Source organism: Eriocheir sinensis, chromosome 8, assembly GCF_024679095.1.
Source record: "Eriocheir sinensis breed Jianghai 21 chromosome 8, ASM2467909v1, whole genome shotgun sequence".
In the NCBI taxonomy this organism is placed as follows: Eukaryota; Metazoa; Arthropoda; class Malacostraca; order Decapoda; family Varunidae; genus Eriocheir; species Eriocheir sinensis.
Window position 1 is genome coordinate 18,596,294 of NC_066516.1, and position 20,346 is coordinate 18,616,639.

At 37.3% G+C, this 20,346-nt stretch overlaps 1 protein-coding gene and 1 pseudogene across 5 annotated transcripts in view; one reads left to right on the top strand and one right to left on the bottom strand.

Annotated features, from left to right (window-relative positions):
* The window catches only part of LOC126995623 (structural maintenance of chromosomes protein 3-like), a 34,364-nt gene that overhangs the window by 5,324 nt on the left and 8,694 nt on the right, over positions 1-20,346 (bottom strand). For 2 of the 5 annotated variants that reach the window (XM_050855336.1, XM_050855335.1), the window contains exons 10-17: positions 16,460-16,567; positions 7,778-7,883; positions 7,109-7,212; positions 4,238-4,337; positions 2,412-2,575; positions 804-945; positions 531-689; positions 89-300 (exon numbers count right to left, since the gene is read on the bottom strand). In XM_050855336.1, the coding sequence (XP_050711293.1) occupies positions 89-300; positions 531-689; positions 804-945; positions 2,412-2,575; positions 4,238-4,337; positions 7,109-7,212; positions 7,778-7,883; positions 16,460-16,567 (1,095 nt within the window). Of the gene's footprint in view, positions 1-88; positions 301-530; positions 690-803; positions 946-2,411; positions 2,576-4,237; positions 4,338-5,497; positions 5,602-7,108; positions 7,213-7,777; positions 7,884-8,930; positions 9,037-16,459; positions 16,568-20,346 lie in introns of all 5 variants that reach the window. The other 3 variants (XM_050855339.1, XM_050855338.1, XM_050855337.1) reach the window with 3 other exon arrangements.
* LOC126995764 (5.8S ribosomal RNA) lies at positions 19,546-19,705 on the top strand (annotated as a pseudogene).

The window sequence follows — 20,346 nt, forward strand, 5'->3', positions numbered from 1 at the left end:
AAGCATTATTTCAAATATTTTCAGTTATTCCAAGCACTAAAGAAAAAAAAAAAAATTATGCAAAATGATTGCATATAAACTTTCATACTTTGCTTTGCTATTTTTTATCTCAGTTTTCTGCATTTCTGATACAATTTTGTTGATTTCCTGTTCTGTATTTCTCAATGTTTCTTGTAATGTTCTGAGTTCAGTTTCAGCTGTAGTAATTTGGTCTCGAAGCTCAGATCTAGTCTTTTGTATTTCCAATCTTGACCTTGAAGTGTTGAAATACCCTCCAGTAAGGGAACCTTTGCTGGAAACCTAGAAAATAAGTCATTGTATAAATGCAGCATGAGGAGTCTCATTAACCTCAGTAGAGGCAAGAATAATAAAAGAATTCATATCCAAGAGAAAAGATTCCTGGAGAACCAAATCAAACTTCAAATTCACACTGACTAACCAACTCAATATCTCCTCAGTACCATATATAATTTTCTAATACCATCAAATCCTTTAACTTAAATGGTCAAAGCTCATATATGGGGGAATACCTGATCTCCATCCAAGGTGACACAGTCAAGGCGAGTGGAGCGGGCCAGATGAGTGGCTACTTCCAAGTTACGGCAGATCAATGTGCGTCCAAAAATATACTTCAGGGCTTTGTGATAACGATCAGAGTAGGTAAGCTTGCTTACCATGGGGATGGCATCCTTGAATAAAAAATACATATATAAGTAAAAATCAACAAAAGCAAATTAAAAATGGTTATTACATATTATCAGAGACCACTGAAAGCTTATTTACATGCACCAAACAATAATTACATTTGTCTGGGGATAATCAATATCCTTCACAGTGAGACGGTTAAGAGGCATGAAGGTTACTTCACCAGGTAATTTCTGCTTGTTCATTTCTTTCAAGATTTGGGTGCCAATCTTATCAGATTCCACAATGTGATGAAACAGCCTGAAAAAAAATATATATTGCATTATATTACATAACATTAATATGTCCTTATAAAGTGCTTTCTTTAAGATAATATACCACGTACAAAAAAGTAATGACACATCAATTACTCAGTAAATCTATTACCACCTACAAAAACAAATGGCCTGTAGTCCGTTTCATTCCGTCTGTCCACTCGTGAACATAGCTATGGCACCTGCGTATTGTTAGTTCGTGATTGCGTGAAGAATGCAGATCAACTTAATATTTTCAGTGATGTATTTGAATGTGTTTATTTATGTGCACCATTTAATTTTGCATATTTTTATATATAGTACATGATGGTTATGTTGAGTTTATGACTTAAAACTTGTTATATTCAGCAGTGACATTTCAAATTTGATGCGCACAGCCAGCCCGGACACAGGGTGGGGCGCTGTTTTTGCCCAGCCGTAGTGAAAAGTTTAATATACCTGAAATGAGCTATCAATCAATGAATTTGAAAAACCACAGATCGTTTGAGCATGATGTGACTATGAGTTGTTTAATGACTGGCGTTCCTGGGGGGAGGGGGGGGGGCTTAATCGCCGGGCCCCCTGCCCTGAGGGGAGGGGGGGGGGCTGCTATGGCAGGAGGCCAAGCTAATGCTATAAGCAGGAATGGAAGCTAAAAAAAATTCAGTGGCCCCTGAAAGATTATTTTTATTCAAGACAAATTTGGGTCTCACTAAAGCACAATTTTCAAAAATTGTAAACAAAAATAACAAAAAAAAATGTAAAAAAAGAATGAGCTCTTCAGGGGCCCCCCCTTCCAATCATGGGACAGACCTAGAGGAGGGAGGGGTAACGCTTGGAGGGGGGGGGGGGGCCGGGGCCAAGGGCAGGATTGGGGCCACTGAAGGGTGTGTGTCACATGTGTCATGTGAGAGAGAGAGAGAAAGAAGAAATATATAATGTATAGCTAAGTCTGCCTAAAAAATTTGGGGGGGGGGGGGGGGGACAGCACCCCTACTAAACCCAGACTGCTGCTGCTCATTGCTCGCCTCTCACCCCCCCCAATAAGAGCAAAAATGGAATGAGCCCCCCGGGCCCCAAAATGTCTAGGAACGCCCCTGGACTGAGTTGTTTATTGTATACATAAACATTCAAATATATTATTGAAAAATAAGCTTGAATATCTATCACAACAGTTGATTTTCACGTATTTATGAACTAGAAATGCACAGGTGCCACATCTATCAAAATTCCCTTTGTTGGTGGACAGATGAAATTAAACAGACATTAGTAATGTTTTAGTGATTTCCACATTTTCAGATAAATCAATTTTTCCTCATGTGGCACATCTTTTGGTATAGTTGCAGTTGTCATTGTAGGGTATTAGTGTTTTAAAATTTTCCTTAACCTTTCTTTCTATATCAAAATTAAAAAAAAAATTTTTTTTTGATTTTCCAAAAAGTAGATAAATTACTTAGGAAGGTTAATTCTTACTTGTTGCCAGCTGTCACCTCCACAGCTGTATATATGGACCTCTCGCACTCAAAATTTTCGATAAGGAGTCCATAATACTGTTCAGCAATCTCCCCAAGATGACCACCACGCTCTCTAAATGTGTCAAGCACCTTTTGCACACTGTCTCGACCATTTAGAATAGGCTGAAAGGAAAAAATAAACAAATAAGAATACAAAATATAGTATATATACTATTTACCAATATATTAATTAAAAATTCTGAATAAAACTGTCAAACACCATAAAAATTTAATGAGAAGAAAATTATAATGAGCCAGATATCAAACATCATATGGTACTATAGTAAGGTAGACAGTGTGGGTGGCAGAAAAAACATGTACAGGAGGAAGATATAAAGGAGAAAAGAACTGAAAGCTTTAAAGACGTACGCCAGGAGAAAATAAATAAATAAATAAATAAATAAAATAAATAAATAAATAAAAAATAAAAAAAATAAAATAAAATATGAAAAAACACAATCACTCTTGCTCTACCATTCCACCAAGTTTGAGCATCATAGCACAAAATTTACTTGCTGTATGGGCCATTTAAAACTTAAATGTCACACTGCTGGGCGTTTGTTTACATCATCTGCGAGACACGCAAGTGGACTTTAACCATTATATCTCAAAAAATATTCATCACAGCTACAAAACAAAAACACCATTGGAAAGAGGAGGCCAAGATCTATAAGATTCGGTCATGTAAGCCTCTCCTGCAAACGTACAGGCACGTTCAGGGGGTGTTTTTTCCTGTGTGCGACTGGCGCTCACAGCGAGCTTTTAGCACCATGTCATGTGATAGGTGAAGCTATGCAAAAATGTTGCTATATTGGACAACATCACTAGTTGCTCGTCCGTAGATTTTCTGCGCTGGGCTGACATGATTTTCCACCAAATTTAGTGGAGAACCCACTCAATTGGCAATCCTGTGTTGTGAGAAATATTGTTGGAACACTCATACGCGGGAGATTTGAGTACAGCTGGAGCTCGCAGCAAGTGTTTAGCACAACCAGCAAATACGCCTAACGCTTGCTGCGAGCGTTTAGCCATGAAAGGGTTAAGGAAGCGTTTTCTCAAAAGTGATTTTTATTAAAGAATTACTATATTAAATGGTATCTACTCTGTTACTAATGGTCAGTTTTTACTGAAAATTTTATTTTGGGCACATATCCTAAACTAAATAATGGCTGGAGGACTTTGTCCTATCTTTATTGTAAGCTTATAAAATATTTCCTGAAATTCAAATTACCATTTCAGAAAGTTGAAAAATATGTCCGAGAGAATAAGTGCTTGTCAAAAATCAGCTAATCAATGTAGAATTAATTCCTCCAGCCAAATTGTAGGGACAAGACCATAGAACATGTCCAAGAAAGATGAAATCAAATTACATGATAGGTACTAAGTAGATAGGTTTAAAAAATGCAAACTTTTTAATATTTTTTTTTATAATACTTTTAATAAAGTCATAATTTTTCTATGCAGAAAGTTGAATATTGGTCAGAAGTACTATATTCATTATTATGCCATTAAGTGGACATAATTTCAAGATGATCGGCTGATTTTTATTGCACCACCAGAGTAACGCCATCTTGAAGATGAAATTGGCAGGGAAGGTGGGTAACATGAAGGAAAGCTGAAGTTTGTGTAGCACAGTAGTGAGGGCACAATAGAAATATGTGGTAAAAGAGAATGGGATGTTACAGGTCAGACATAGGGCTTTAAACTGAAAAGATGAAAATCAATATTTTTTGCTCTACATTTCACGATTAAGGACATACCCACACATAAATTAACCCAACTTACTTTCCCTGCCATAGAACGGAGGGATTGATCAGCTCTGGACAGTTCTTCCTTCAGGGAGCTTACGTTCTGCTGAAGGTTATTCTCCTTGCGCCAGTGCTCACTTTCAGTAAAGAGAAAATCATTAATAAAAACTACCTACTTACAATGGGGGAAAAATGCAAATATATGGTATATCCATGAAAATATGATAATTTTATTTAACTAAGAAAAGATCAAGTTAGAATAAATGACAATTGTAAACATCATTAACACTGGTTGCTTATAAATCTTAGTTTGCAGAATGCATCTAATGGAAATGGTGACATTTACAGACATTATACATTACAACAAAACAATACGTGCTAAGCAAGCACAATACCACTACAGGACAAGCATGTTCTGTGGAATTTCATGGGTGAGGTGTAAACTACGGGGTAATTCTTGCTACTTGTCAGCAACCGTTTTATCGCCGACATTTTGAAAATTATGGCTCAGTGCCTCACATATTAACATCAACAATCTAATTAGAAACAACACATGTATACAAAATCACAAGACTCAGCATCAAAGCAACACAAACATACAAATTACTGTTGCCAGTTACCAGTGTCAAACCAATTACTTGATAAGGGCCAAAAGGTTACTGTGGTTTGTATCACTGACTAAATGTTTCAATATTACAATCTTTGGACAAGTAATCAGAAGCTGAAGTTCATGAAGAGGACTGTGAATTGTTAAACCATGTGAAGATTGGTACTGTTCCAGTGATGCCAGTTGAGCCACCCCTAAACAAATAGGCAAGCAATAGCAACAGGCAACAAGCAATGCAAGCCTTGAATTTTGGGGAATTTAAGCTACTTTAATTCATTATCAATTGAATGGAAATTAGTATGCAGCATGCCAAGCATTCAAACTACAGCACCAGTCTGCCTAATCTCATCATACTTTCAAAATACTGCAGCAGATCTTCAGTAAGAAGTAAAGATTTAGGAGAATCCAGAATAATGAAGTCAAATGAAACTTTAAAATTCCATGGAACACACTATCGGGCTGGTAAAAAAAAAAAAAAAAAAAAAAAAAAAAAAAAATAATAATAATAATAATAATAATAATAATAATAATAATAAATAAATAAATAAATAAATAAAACATACTCCTTAGCCTCAATAATTGAAGATTTCAAGAAGAAAGATAAATGGCAACATTACTAGAAGACATCACCAGGCTGCAAACAGACACATGACGCGAAACAACTTAACACTCAAAACAAATCCAAGAAACCTTTTCTTATATTGAATTGAGTTCTCCTGTGATTTCAAACGCAAGAGTTCTTTTCCTTCAAACTGCATCTCATTCCAGAGATCGGTCTTCTCTTCATTCAAGTTCTATAAAACAATTAAACTAGCAATCAAATTCTGGGCAAAAAAACAATAAAAATTAGAATAAGATGAAATAAAAATAAAACTGCACCCCTTAACATTCTGACTGGGTATTTTTTGTCCTGCAAATCAAATTACATCTATCATGTAGACAGACACTGCAGCTGGAGCACCAAATTAAAATATTCCCGTGTTCTGATATTTCAAGCACTCATTTGTACAGCATCAAATACATCAGCTCAAGCCATTCTGTGATGAAAACGTATGATGACAAAATTATTTAGTATGAAATGGGATGATTACACACTGAAGAAACTTCCATGTTCAATGAACTTCAAAGAAACTGATTAGTGTAGATACCTACACAAAAAAATGTCAAAACTTTGCATTGTGTCCAAAGAACATATTTTTCAAAAGGATAGCCAAGTCATAGCATTAAGTTCTAGTTCTAAAGTTTCTTTAGTTTTCTAAAAAGCACCAAAGACTACACCAATACTTTTTGTACAGTATTTGGTGGTTATACTCATAAGGAAGGTGACACACTTGATACTATGAGAATTTTTTAAAATATAATTTGTAGATAACCTGGCAAACTTAATGAGTTCTTTGGTTTAGGCACATAAGGAGTCATTGAGTTAGGCTGTGCAACTGAAACATTAACTAGATACTGTCTGGTTCCTCATTACTTCAATGCAGGATTCACTGAAAATTGGTGATTCCAAGAATCCCCTGACATTTTTTCTATTGAGCTCAATACTGAAGAAGTGCACCCTGAACAACAAAATTGCATACGCAAGTTACTCAAATTTTCCCTTAGCATTCTACACAAATTTCAAGCATAATACATGCACAAAGATGATTAAAACAATATTAATCATAATCTCTATAATCAATGTGGCAATCATCCCCTTAAGTCTTATATCTGACAATCATCAGTCGCAATGTTTAGTGTGTTGTTATATAACTGACAAGTCAGCAAGCTACCAAAACTGACAACAAATTCCCTGATATCATTCCTAGTGAAGTGCGATGGAAAATAACAACCAGTGCATCTGGTACTGTCTACCATGTATTCTCCTGCCTCAAAACCAAAGACAGTTACCAATCCCCTCACCATCCTTGTGTGTCATGTCTGGGTGGCTTCTCCCATCCAATCCTGTCTTATAGACCTCTGATACTACTACTAATACTCCACACCTCATTGTATTCCCTTCTCTCGCTGAACTCTTCTGACACTATATTGTGCAGTATGCATTTGACATGTGAGATATACATTTTCTGGTGTGTGTAATCACGCTCTTTAAATAACAAATTTTGGTCTTTGATATTTAAAGAATAATAAATATAAAGGAATTGCAGTTCTAAGGGTTAAAAAGCAAAGCTGTATCACACCTCAAAAGTCTGTATCTGAAATTAATATTAACAAGCACATTAAAAAGCGCAATCTTTGGGGCAAAATATGTAGAAAGCGATCACAGGCACGTGCTAGGATGGCAAGCAAGGTCAGTCTTACTTCCGTTCACTCTGTAACTGGTCTTTCCTTTTCTTCATTTCATAAAAGACTTTGTTGTGCTCATCAATACTCTGCCTGTAGTTCTCTGTATCTGTAGATAATTCCTGCAATATGCAATGTTAGGGTCAATAAGGCAAGGCAGGAAAATCCTGCATGAACTGATACACTTACATTGTACATATATAATATACACACACATACATACATACATTATATATATATATATATATATATATATATATATATATATATATATATATATATATATATATATATATATATATATATATATATATATATATATATATATATATATCTATATATATATATATATATATATATATATATATATATATATCTATTATAGATATATTCATAATCAATTATGAAGGCTTTTGCAAACTAATTCAAGGGATTATTAATCATTTTAACTCATAGAAATCAGAATTATATATACTCCGTTCTATTGGAAACAAGCAACTACTTAAGAATACAAAAATAAATTCATTAGACAACCTTCAAAACTGTCTTACCATAAGTTACTTCTCATCCAATATATAATTACATCTTAAACTTTCAGATCACCTTTCTCAGCTTCTTTTGAGACAGCATTTCCAATATCTTCTCTATTTTTCTAGATCTGCTAAACTTATATCATGCATTTCCTACCTCCACTTTTGAAAAAAGTTGTGTTCTGCGTTCACTATCACGGACAATTTCATCTTCCAGTCGCTGAATTTGATCCTGCTTGGACTTGACAGCCTTGGTGAGAGACCTGAGCAGAACAAGAGGGGAGAGGAGGGAAGGAAGGAGATGGGAAGAGAAGGAAGGACCAATGGCATAAATTCTTCAATGTTGCTGCTACGGGTGCAATGACGTGGGTGAGAAAATGCAAAATGAGGATGAGGTGAAATGAGCTGCTATGACTGATGACAACTCTTGAATTTTAAAGTTGTTAGATGATCCAGTAACAGAAGCATAGAAAGCCAGGAAGAGACTGAACAGACTGGAAGAAAGTTGTATAAAAAAATGAAAAGCGAAATAAAAAGTAGGGATGAAAAGGAGAAGGAAAAAGGTGGGATTTACTGTAAAACATGGGAGCAGGGTTAACAGGAACACTTACTCTTCTGCTAGTAAGTTGATCTCGAAAGAAATAAGCAAACGGCACAAGCTGCACTTGGAGGGTTAAATTCAAAGCAGCAGGGCAGAAACTGACTCCAATCAAAAGCAGAAAAAAAAAAAAAATAAATAAATAAATAAAATAAAAAAAAGGAATATTCACTCCAATGGACATCAGTCAAAATCTGCAAGCCACCCAGAGCACCAAGAAACTGAAAATAAGGTTCTACTTAATTTCTAAAGCATGCTTTGCATTCCCAATGTGTTATAAAGTGCGCTGAAGTATGTGTATATATAACTTTCTTATTTACAAGAATAAAAGCAAAGAACTTCAATTTGAGATACAAGAAACACCCAAAAGCAGATACAAAATCTTTACACTTACCTTTCTCTTAATCATGTGACTTTTGAGGGCAAACCATTATTTACAGAATCATTTAATCAGAAGTACATTTGGGACTCAATACTTTTAATAATTCCCTCATGCATACATATTCTACTGGATGAATTTCTGATGTAATTTGTAAATAATTGTTGGCCCAATCCTCAATACTTACAATAAACCATACATTAACAGTACAGCATAAGTTAAATAATAGACACCAATCCCTGAGCCCTCAATATGAGGCTGAAGGAAGCCATGCAGTGGAGACCAATAAGTTCTCAATCTTTCTCCTGGCATTACTCTGGGGAAAATACCAACCTGCAATCGTTTCTCTAATTCTTTGTTCCGTTCCCCATCTCGATTTATCTCCTCATCAAGGCGTCTGATTTGGTCCTTTTTTTCACCCATCGCGCGTTCTATCGATCTGCAACAGGGAAGAAGAAAGGGACTAGAAATACACTGCCTCTTGTATGGGCCTTGCATCTCTTTCTCTCTGGCACCAAACCCCAATTACAGGGGAGGGCGAGAACTTTCTCTCTCAAGTAGTTAATGGAAAATCTTTGTACTGATGAACGCATGTATGAACGCTTAAGTCCCTTTCTCCAACCCTTTCAGACCATGGGCGCACATTCTCATAATTCGATTAGAAACTAATTTTCAAAACTACCTATTGGGGGTAAGGATGCTTTTGTTTCTGACCAACCTTTGTCTGAGCCTTGAACAGAACTTGACTATGAGGAATTCAAATTCCAAAGGAGTCAGGAACCCATTTGGAATTACTCAACAGCTCTACTCCATTCTAGGCAGCAATTTCTGTTACCATTTTAGTGCTCTGTCCATTAATAATGCCTCAGGGTTCCACTTAGAACTGAGTATTGAATACCACATGTGGCAATAAACAGAAGACAAAGCACATTTCTCCACCATAAATAGAATTGTGGGCCTGAGGTGTGTATTCCTCAACAGAGTAATCATGAAGTGCCAAATTGAGACAGATCACTTGACATTGTGGTACATCTGTACCCAGTGAACAACTCAATAATGTTTAGGCTCATCAAAGATCAACAGACCATTCTGTCGCATCCATCACGGTTCTGCAAGGCGATAAGCACACAACAACGAAGACCCCCAAAAGGTTGTTTTCTTAAACCTCTGAACTGGATGCAACATAATAATCTAGTTCGTATTTTACAAAGAAATAATTGATCCCTTACTTTCCCTATGTGTTGCTGAAAGGGCTGAAAAATTGGGGAATGGACAAAGCACAAGCCCACAAGACAAGGACGTAACAAATACACAGCAAGTCAAATCCATACTGAATACCTAAGAGGATAGAAGCAGTAAAGCACATGCAAGTATTCATGCAATAAAGCAAGCACAAGGATTTTCTCCTCTTTTCTACTTATTTACAAAGATAATGGAATGTATATGGAATATATCTTACCTGTTCAGTCATAATGATCACATGAGGAGATGAGGGCTGGTCTTCCTATGATGAATCCTTAACACATAACTAAAACCATCAATTTAAATTTTATAATGGTTACCCATATTTTTTGGAAAAATATGCTTGCAATTTTTAATGAAGGGAAACAGAGAAAAGTAACTACACCTGCATAAATGTTAATGTTGGGGTCTCCTTTACATTTTTAGATAAAGTTCTATTCATTATAATTCAGGATTTACCTCAGCAATACTCTACATCATTGCATAATACATTGTGAGACACATGCTACATACTTTTGAGCATGAGTAACCAATTTCACTGTGATTTCAGGGCTCATGCATTCAATATCCTAAACTATGTAACTACAAACATCATGAAATAAGGATGCAAGGTTGTTTCAGTATAACATCTTGAGCAACCCTTTGGTGGCGAGCATCTGCAATAATGATGGAAACTGGGGAATCGTATATATTTCAAATTTTGCAAACATTTGACAAACTTTTATAAACCTTATGTTAAATATGTGTATGCAATGAAATACAATAGTGTCAATGAAAATTACTTCCATTATGCTACTAAATTTTTTTATCCATTTTAATAATGTTGAATTCATGATCTATTGATACATCTAAAATCTATGATGAAAACAAACCTGAGTTTATACATCCTATTATAGAAAATACCATCTCTTAAAATGCAATACACTAAAGAATTATTCCTAGGAACCATGCTTTGCCCACATAGATGTAACTAGTTACACTTTCTGATTGTGCCATAACCAGATTTGATGAAATGAAAACATGGCCAAATGAAAATTTATGACAATGGGATACCTTTTATATTTCTCACAAGTGATTTTCCCCAATCTGCTCCATCCCCTTCCATTCCCTTTTCAGATAGTAATGAAGCTACAATTTAATAAATATACTTCTAGCCTACATTAATATGAATTTATAGAAACACCCAAAAATCTGTGAATTCAAAGAAATAGCACATTCATTTTGTCTGATAATTTGTCTCTACAATCTGTTTGCACTTAGTCCTCTATGCATTGAAAGACTGCAGATCAACTAGGTATTAGCACTACTTCCTTTGACACCTATGTTTTCATCCTTAATTTATGAAACAAAACCCACACTGCTAATTTCCAACAACAATTGGCTCCCGATCTCCTAGATTTTAACTTTTTAGGCAATATTCTAGATAATAAACAAATCCACCATATCATTTTCTCCCATTCACTGACTGAAATTCACGGAACATCCACCAGAGAGCGGGCAACGCCACAGTATTATTTTCTTGTTTCTAACAGTGAATGTGTGGATTGTGCACTTTGTCTCATCAGTTATCTATCATTAGTACTGTTTCCGCTTATTTTTGTAACTAGTATTGGCTTCAAGGCAAACATTCTCAAAACATTGACTGTAACTTATAAAACATCCAACAATCAGTGCACATGACATCAGATTTTTAATTTTTTTTAAATGAGCCTCCAAATGAGTCAAAAAGCTTCAGACTTGCATTAACGTATATCATACAATAAGGTTACTGCTGGCCAAGAACCATTTGTCTCAGCATAACAATATTTATATCTAAGACATGACCCAAACTAGCAGTTTCAAGTAAGCTAACAAGGTTAACCCTTTCGTTGCGCATGGCAAGGGACGTGACTATTCCCTCAGGCGTACCCGGGCAGCCCAGCGGGGGGAGGGGGGTCTCTTTTAACCTCTGTATCTTAAAAACTATTCATCACAGCAAAAAAACAAAAAACACCATTGGAAAGAGGAGGCCCAGATCTATAGCATTCGGTTATGTATGCCTCTCCTGTGAGCATACAGGCACGTTCAGGGGGTGTTGCCTGTGAACACTTACGTCAATGCGTGCGTGACGGTCAGCCATATTGAGGGAACTGCGGAGATCTCTACATTTAGTGCTGGCAAGGTAGTATTGCCAACTGCAAAATTTACAACTATTTGGTCAAAGAATCAGTCAGGTGATAGGTGAAGCTATGCAAAAATGTCGCTATATTGGACAAGAACATCCACCAGTTACTTGTTCATAGATTTTCCGCATTAGGCTGATATGATTTTCCACCAAATTTAGTGGAAAACCCACTGAAGTGGCAATGCTGTGGGGTGAGAAATATTGTTGGAACACTCTCATACGCGGGAAATTTGACGACTGGAACTCGCAGCGAGGATTTAGAACCACCGGCAAGTTACGCTAGTCCTCGCTGCGAGTATTTAGCAACGAAAGGGTTAATGCAAGATGTGACAGGTGAAGTGGTGGCATTCACCACTGGAAAATTAAGTTCTTGTTCAATATCATTTATTCTTATTTTTCAAATTCTTTTAGTAAAATTGAAGATCCACTGTATATGTATACATATATACACACACGAGCACACAAAAGGAGTCCTCGCCATTTACCATTTTACAATTTATGAATCTATTTAATTCCTGAGTTAGCTAAGGGATAACTAAACACTTGGCCCTATGCACTAGGCAACAAGAGAACCATAATTGAACATGGCACCTCCAGCTGCATGTTTCTTTAGCAAGTCATGCAAGACCTGGATTGGGCGCAATAGTTAGGGTAAGTTATATAGTTGCTATGCACTGGATTTATCAGTTCCACATAATTTCTTGTTAAATTCTTACAAATGTTCTTATGAACCATCATTATATAGTCACTGTCACTTTCAATTTTCTATAAAATAAAGACAAGGTGTGAACAGACTGTTTACCTGCAGAAGTCGTTAAAACTGGGTCTTGAATGTAATCATGTCTAGTTTTATTTTATTTAATTTTTACATGAAAGTGTTTTGCACCAATTATTAAGTTTAGAACAAAGGAGAATAATCTGTAAGCAGCAAAATTCACTATGCAATCAAATCAAGTTCCAAGCTATTCTAAAACTTTACCCATATATTTTAGCCCTCATCCTACTAGGTACTTTCCAAGATTTTTGCTTTTCCTTTTTGTTTTGTTATGGAGTAATTTCAGCCATCACACTTCACATATTTACAACTCTCTGACCCCACCTGAGGTATTACTAGTGATTTTTGCTATTCCCAAAGTTAATGGGACATATGGGAAGTACTCATTCCGTGTGTGTGTGTGTGTATCAATCTACCTATCTCTATCACTTTGTGTCCTGAACTCTGACCTATTCAATTTATCACTAAACAATATTGGTCTTGATCTTAAGGAAAGAAAAGTAAAGGCAGCAATATTTTTAAACCCGTAAACTGCTAAATGCTCGCAGCAAGTGTTAGCATGATTTGCTAGTGGTGCTAAACGCTCACTGCGACCTCCAATCACACTTAAATTTCCCGCACATGAGCGTGTTCCAACAATATTTTACGAGCCTCTTCTCACCCCACAGCATTGCCAATTCAGTGGGTTTTCCACTAAATTTGGTGGAAAATCATATCAGCCTAGTGCAGAGAATCTACTGACGAATAACTGGTGGATGTTGTTGTCCAATATAGCCGCATTTTTGCATGGCTTCACCTATCACCTGACTGATTTTTGACCAAAAAGTTGTAAATTTTGCAGTTGGCAACACTACCCAGTTGCCTCAATATGGCTGGCCGTCCGCACGCACAGACATAAATGTTCACAGGCAACACAACTGAACGTGCTTGTATGTTCACAAGAGAGGCATACATAACCGGATCTTATAAATCTGGACCTCCTCTTTCCAATGGTGTTTTTGTTTTTTAGCTATGATGAATAGTTTTTGAGATACAGCAGTTAAAAGAGACTGCCCGAGTGCGCCTGGGGGGATCATCGCCTACCTCACCACGCGCAATGTAAGGGTTAAAGAAAGGAAAGTAAAACAAATTAAAAAAGTAAAAAATAAATATATCAGTTAAGACAACTAGAGAATTTTTAGCATCTTTGATATTTTGAACACCTCGCTACCTTGTGTATGACAAAGTTTACGAACCTTCCTCTGCTTTCCATACCATATCACACCACTCTTGAACCAATATGAGCCTGACTCAAATTCTGTGAAGTACTTAGTAGAAATTCATGAAACTGGATATCTTCAAGTAGTATATACACTTGATTTCAACTGACTTTGTATGACTGGAATAAAACTATCACTCTGAATATCAAATTAGCCTCAACAATCAGTCCCACACCATAAACATAATTAAGCTATAAATTATATAAATTGTGGCTCAGCAAATCATGACCAAGCATTGTTTTCATTACGAGTACATGAAATAATTCCTTAAAAGAAATTTTTCTGAATGTGAAGTAAAATTAACTTATCCGCTACTGTGGTCCAAATCTTAAGGCGACCTTTTAACAAAAGCAAATGTCAACTTCTAATTTTTATGGAAACTTGTTCAAAGCATACATTTCTTCACATAAACCAAGCAAAGGAGACCCCTTATTAACTATTTTAAAAAATCAGCACTTATAACAGGAAGCCTTGAAGCTCCAAGGAATATACTTTAATGACCTTAAGAATACACTCACCTACTAACTGAAATGAGGACTGTCAGGATGAGGAAATTAGAACACCAAGATTTTTTTCTCACTGCCTTTAACACTATCAAGCTTTATAAAATTCAACTTAGCTTTCTTTCATAGATGATAGCCTGACCAAACTTATGACTGCAATCATAATGCATGCAGTTAAATGAAGAGCTGTATAAAACTTGTTTCAATGTAATGTGATTTTTAAATTATACCTATACATGCAAGCAAAATTACAGCATGCAATCAAGTTTGGGGGAAAGGCTACAGCATTGGAGGTTAAGTTCTATGTACTTGAAAAAAAAGTTAGACTCAGGAATACAATACAGTGCAAAGTAGAAGGAAGCTACAAGTATGGAATACTGATGAAAACTTGATATAACAAATAAATAAATACAATACACAAAGATGACGATGTCAATGATGATGGTAGTTGAGATGAAAACATATAACACTAAGTTACTGAAACACTGATGACATTCATATGAACATACATATATAAATATAAATATAAATATATATATTATATATATATATATATATATATATATATCTATATATATATATATATATATATATATATATATATATATATATATATATATTTTTTGTGTGTGTGTGTGTGTGTGTGTGTGGTGGTATAGTATGATATGGTGCAGTAGTGTGAAGAATTGTGGTGTAGGACCCTTGAGGTCACAGGATAAATTAAATAACAACAAAAACTGCAACTCACTGAAATTATACACATTTAAGTATCAACCTAAATGCTGAACCTTTTTTATAGTTTAAAAACTGGTCTTAATAAGAAGTCAAGTACTTCAAAATCAAACAAAACAAAAATGTATTTGTAAGTGCTACACTTAACAGCACTCTTCATTTTTCAATATTTTCCCTTTCGCTCTGCCCCAATATTATGGTATCATACTATCTTACTACCTTCCTAAATTCTGCTCTACATGCTGCTTTCATACTTTAACCCATCTCAAACAATGGTACTAAACAGTCCTAGTAATAGACTTCCAGCTGTATTGTTCCTCATTCTATTAAAAGTGTACTAATCATTCCATAATTCAATTTCTTTAAAACTTTAGATCAAATTATTTTTTCCAATTTTTCAAACAGTTTGTGTTCTCACACTGACCTTGCCAAAGGAATTTCTTTGCCTGTTAGTTCTTATTTTAATACTTTATCCAAGATTTACAAAAAATATCTTTTGACTCATCTTACTTTCTATTTTCTTTACCTTCATCATCTCAGGCAGTTTCACAATTAAGTAATCTTTATCAAAATCTTACAAATGAGTTATTTGAATTACTTGAATTACTTAGAGCAGGACTGTGCTTAAAAAGCCCATCTTCATATGATGAAATTTAGTTATAAGAATAGAAATTCATTTCCAATATTATGACCCAGTTTTTAAAAGTATCACAATAAGAAATGCCCAATTTGAAAATCTGAATCTCAGCCAACAACGATCTAACACCTATATATGCATCAAACAAAAGGTAAGCTTGATTGAAAAAAGTAAGAAAAATCATTAAAATTAGATACTTTCAGAACACACTCACACACACACAATTTTAAATAACTCCAGTTGCTTCATAAGCTATAAATTAAACTTCTCTGATAAACACTAAAATATTTAAGTTACATTTTCCCTTCGCTTGTTACTTAAGCACTTTAGCATTGATCTAAATTATCTCAATGATTAAATCATTAGAAACCGGGCATCTCACATTCCCATCCCCCTCACTCCTTTTCTCCCCCACATCCATACCCACAATCACACCCATACCCATGCACACATTTTGTAATACATTGCTGGGAACTATGAACTTAATAGAAATTCTAACAAAACTTTAGATGATCTAATCTTCCGATGAACATGAATGAACATTACATACCTTAACTCCTTTTGGATCCACTGGTCACGTTGTTCTTTGGAAGTGAACTGACTACCTCGGCCTTGCTTAGCATACAGTTCCTTTCGCTTCTGGTCCTTCAATGACAGCCTTAAAAGAGAGAATTACTAATATAGTACAAATTTCTAAACATTTTCACATACTGTCTGTACACCACACCTTTCCAGTAGTTAAGTCCCTGTTATCCACAAGGGGACTCTGATCCACAAAGCAATCACCTCCCAAAATATACTGGAGTCACACAGCTGGCCAGACTGATCTCACTGCTTCCCGAGGCTAAATGATTGTGCTCCAAGAAGACTACATAGAGGGTGGGAGAATGGTGACAGATGAAAAACACTGGTCATTCAGTGATATGTGAAGCAACAAACTATCATATTACAGAGGAGGCAGCTGCACGTGTCACCCTAAGTGATTTATTGTGTATATTCTAATATCCCATTGACTCTCTATTTCTGCAAAAAGGCTTTTAATTTGCATTACATTGATTACTGTCACGTGTGCATCTGTTTTTAATGAGTACGTAGCAAATGTCTCGTCGAGGCAGTCAGTGACGAGAGGAAGAGGGTGACTCATCGCCACAGCGGAGTGTGAGGCGTGGCTCGTGACCAGCTGGTTCACCTCAAGAAGTGACTGTGATTTGCTGGCAACTCTAAGGACGTCACGTTGCAGCTCCCCAAGTCTTCCACCAATCGGCTAGAGCCTGCAGGGCTGCTATCTCTTATGAGAATTAGCTTCTGTACATGATCGTAAGGACCACGTAGGCTTACGACAACATAACCTTCGAGAATCTCACCCCTGGTGTGCTGCTTTGCATTAGTTTGCTGTCAGAAGACGTCACAGTAACACCTTCACTCGTTACTCATTGTGATTACCATGTGTTGTGTGCTCTGTGGTGTAGATATTGTTGAAAATGTCAAAAGGGCCTACAGATAGATAAAATATTCCAAAATCCCAAAAAATCTAAATTCCACAACACTTTCGGTCCTAGGAATTTCGGAAAAGGGATTCCCAACCTGTACATACAGTCAAACCTCGGTTTACAAGTGCCTTAGTTTACGAGTGTTGTGATTTACGAGCAATAAAAATCCCATAAAAAATGCCTTGGTTTACGAGCTTCCTGTTCCTTTTTATGTGCGTGTGTGTGTGTCGCCACCTCCTGGGTGGGGAAACAGGCTATATGGAGGCCGTCAGGGTCAAGCTCCTACGTTCCTTCAAGGAGGGACCACAAACCCTTACCGGGTGACAGCTTATGAAGGGGAGGGGAGGATGCCAATAGACTGACTATCGGCTTACGTCAGCCTAGCCGACCAAATTGGTCTTTCAACGAGGACTGGGGGGTCTTTTTGTACAAGTTAAAGACATGAGTGTGGGTTCCCTTTGTTCGCTGCAAGACTAGAGTTCTCAAAGCAGAAAACAATGGGAATAGAGCCTCAGTTAGGGCTGCCACCTTAAGCAAAAAAAAAAATAAAAAAAAATAAATAAATAAATAAATAAATAAATAAATAAATAAATAAATAAATAAAGAACAACATCCCATTCTGTAACTCAGAACGAATACGTATTTCAAGGAATGGATGGCAACCATAAAATTTCTCTGATCTGCCATGACTGACAGCCGCTGCTGGTGAAGGCAAGAGGAAGGGGGAAAGAGATGTTACAAAGCGTATTTTATACTTATTTCAGGACGGCCCTTGACAAACATAATTTTATGGACTGGTTTTGTGGTTCACCAAAAATTGCACCAACTACAGTTTTAAAATACTGAATTTTATCTGCTTAACCATTCAGATAGGCAATTACGGAACAAATGGCATTCCGTATTTTAAGGAAAGGGTGTCAAGTTTGCAACCCTAAGGCGTCATCTGGCGATATATGACCTTCGAAATATGACCATTCTTGAGACTTTTTCACCTCCCTCCCCGTAATCTACCAGAGCGCTCTATCTTGTCTTGTCCATATGATTAGATGAACCAACACTTTTTCTCATTTTGTCACTCATCAAGGACAACACGCATTAATTTAGTCACAGTTACGGGATCTAAAGTTCATTAAGAATATTTCAGTAGGTACGACGATGATGTACTCATACCAGGAAGATCTTACCAATCATACAGTGATGCTTTAAAACAGTCTGTGGTGCAACAGAAACACAACAGTAACCTCGTGAACTCTATGTCCACCCCCACATGGCAGGGTTACCCTCAGGAAATGATCACTGCCATAGGCCTATGGAGGTGCGGCCAGCAAGACAGTGGCCATACCCAGCCCCGCCACGGCTTGCGCAGGACCCCGGATTCTTGCCAAGAATTGAGGGGAATTCGTTAAAATCTGATATGCCAGAACAAGAAATGCAAGAATTTCGTAAGATTTGGGGTTAATTCTTGACTGCCAGATTGATGGCTCTAGTCTCAATCCGCATTGTGAACTCGTAGAAATAGTATCAGTGCACTCATGTCATGTTTTCAGCACTACAGTACGAGTTCTTTTTGCTTTAACAATGTCCCCCAGAAAAATGGTTAAAAGGGATGGTGCTGCTAAGAAGAAAACAGAAACGGTGGATGCAGTAAACCCTCTGGTATCTGGGTTAATAGAGCCACGGGGGCACCCGGATATGGGGAAAACCCAAATATGGTGTAGGTTAAGTCTATGGGCCCGAAAACCCAGCTTTTGCCTACCGTTGAGCTGATGGAAAGATGTACAAACTTGATCATTTAGATTTTAGAGGAAGTAAAAGTTGTAACAAGGTTTCCGTAGGTGAACCAGTGGACGGATCATTAATGTGTTTGCCCGACGCTGGCAAAACCCAAAACCAAACAAGGAGGGTGGCCGGGACTGAGACTGCCCCGGTCTGTAAACCCAAGGCGGGCAGAGCATCCGCCGCTGGGTTGCCGCAGTGGGCAGAGTTTCCGACGCGCCAGCCAGCAACTACTCTTAAACCAACCCTTCTCCGGGTAGAATAACACACAGTCAAACCCTAGACACTACGTTTTCCCACATCGCCTCCCGAGGCAGAGACGGTGGAAGCCTGATGAGAGTTGGCAGCATCTGACGTAAAACAAAAATACAACTCTTAACGGTGGATCATTCGGCTCGTGGGTTGATGAAGACCGCAGCAAGCTGCATGTCGGTATGTGAATCGCAAGAATACCAGATTCATCAACAAGTCGAACGCACATTGTGGCAGCGGCACTCTCATGTGCTGCCGTCACTCCTACACGAAGGTCGGATATACATTCCATGCATCAGCTGTCAGCGCTGCCGCGCTGGCATCAACCGCATTGGGGAGTTTCGCCTGTTGCTACTAGCGGGCGTTCCCTTAAGGCCATGAATGGTTACTGACCGCGTTACGTCTTTGACGGGCGCGTACGTCGGTGACACGGAGCTTATGAACACAGCAGGGAGGTCTAGGGACTTCATCAGTCGATGAGGGTCTCGGGGCTGCCTCCTTGTCTGCTGTTGTCGCTACCTGTGTCCTGTCTCGTTTCGGAACCCCCAAGCTGTGCCGCTATGAGTTGGACAGTATCAGGTGACTGCTTCGCGTGATAGAAAGGAGAAGGCGACCGGGATGGTTCTTACACGACTAACCTGGATATGGTGCACCCAGATAACTGAGGGTTTACTGTACTATGCTCGCAACAGGAATGGGGGGTGGGGGGGGACTTGGCAGCGTTGCGGTGCTCGGGTCAGCACCCGCCATGGCCCAAGGACGCGGGTGTTAAGATTCGCTCCTAACGGGGTAATTAACGCTTGTACACCTGACCTCTATATATATATATATATATATATATATATATATATATATATATATATATATATACACACACACACACACATCGGCGCCATGGTATGCACCGCAAGCACCACAC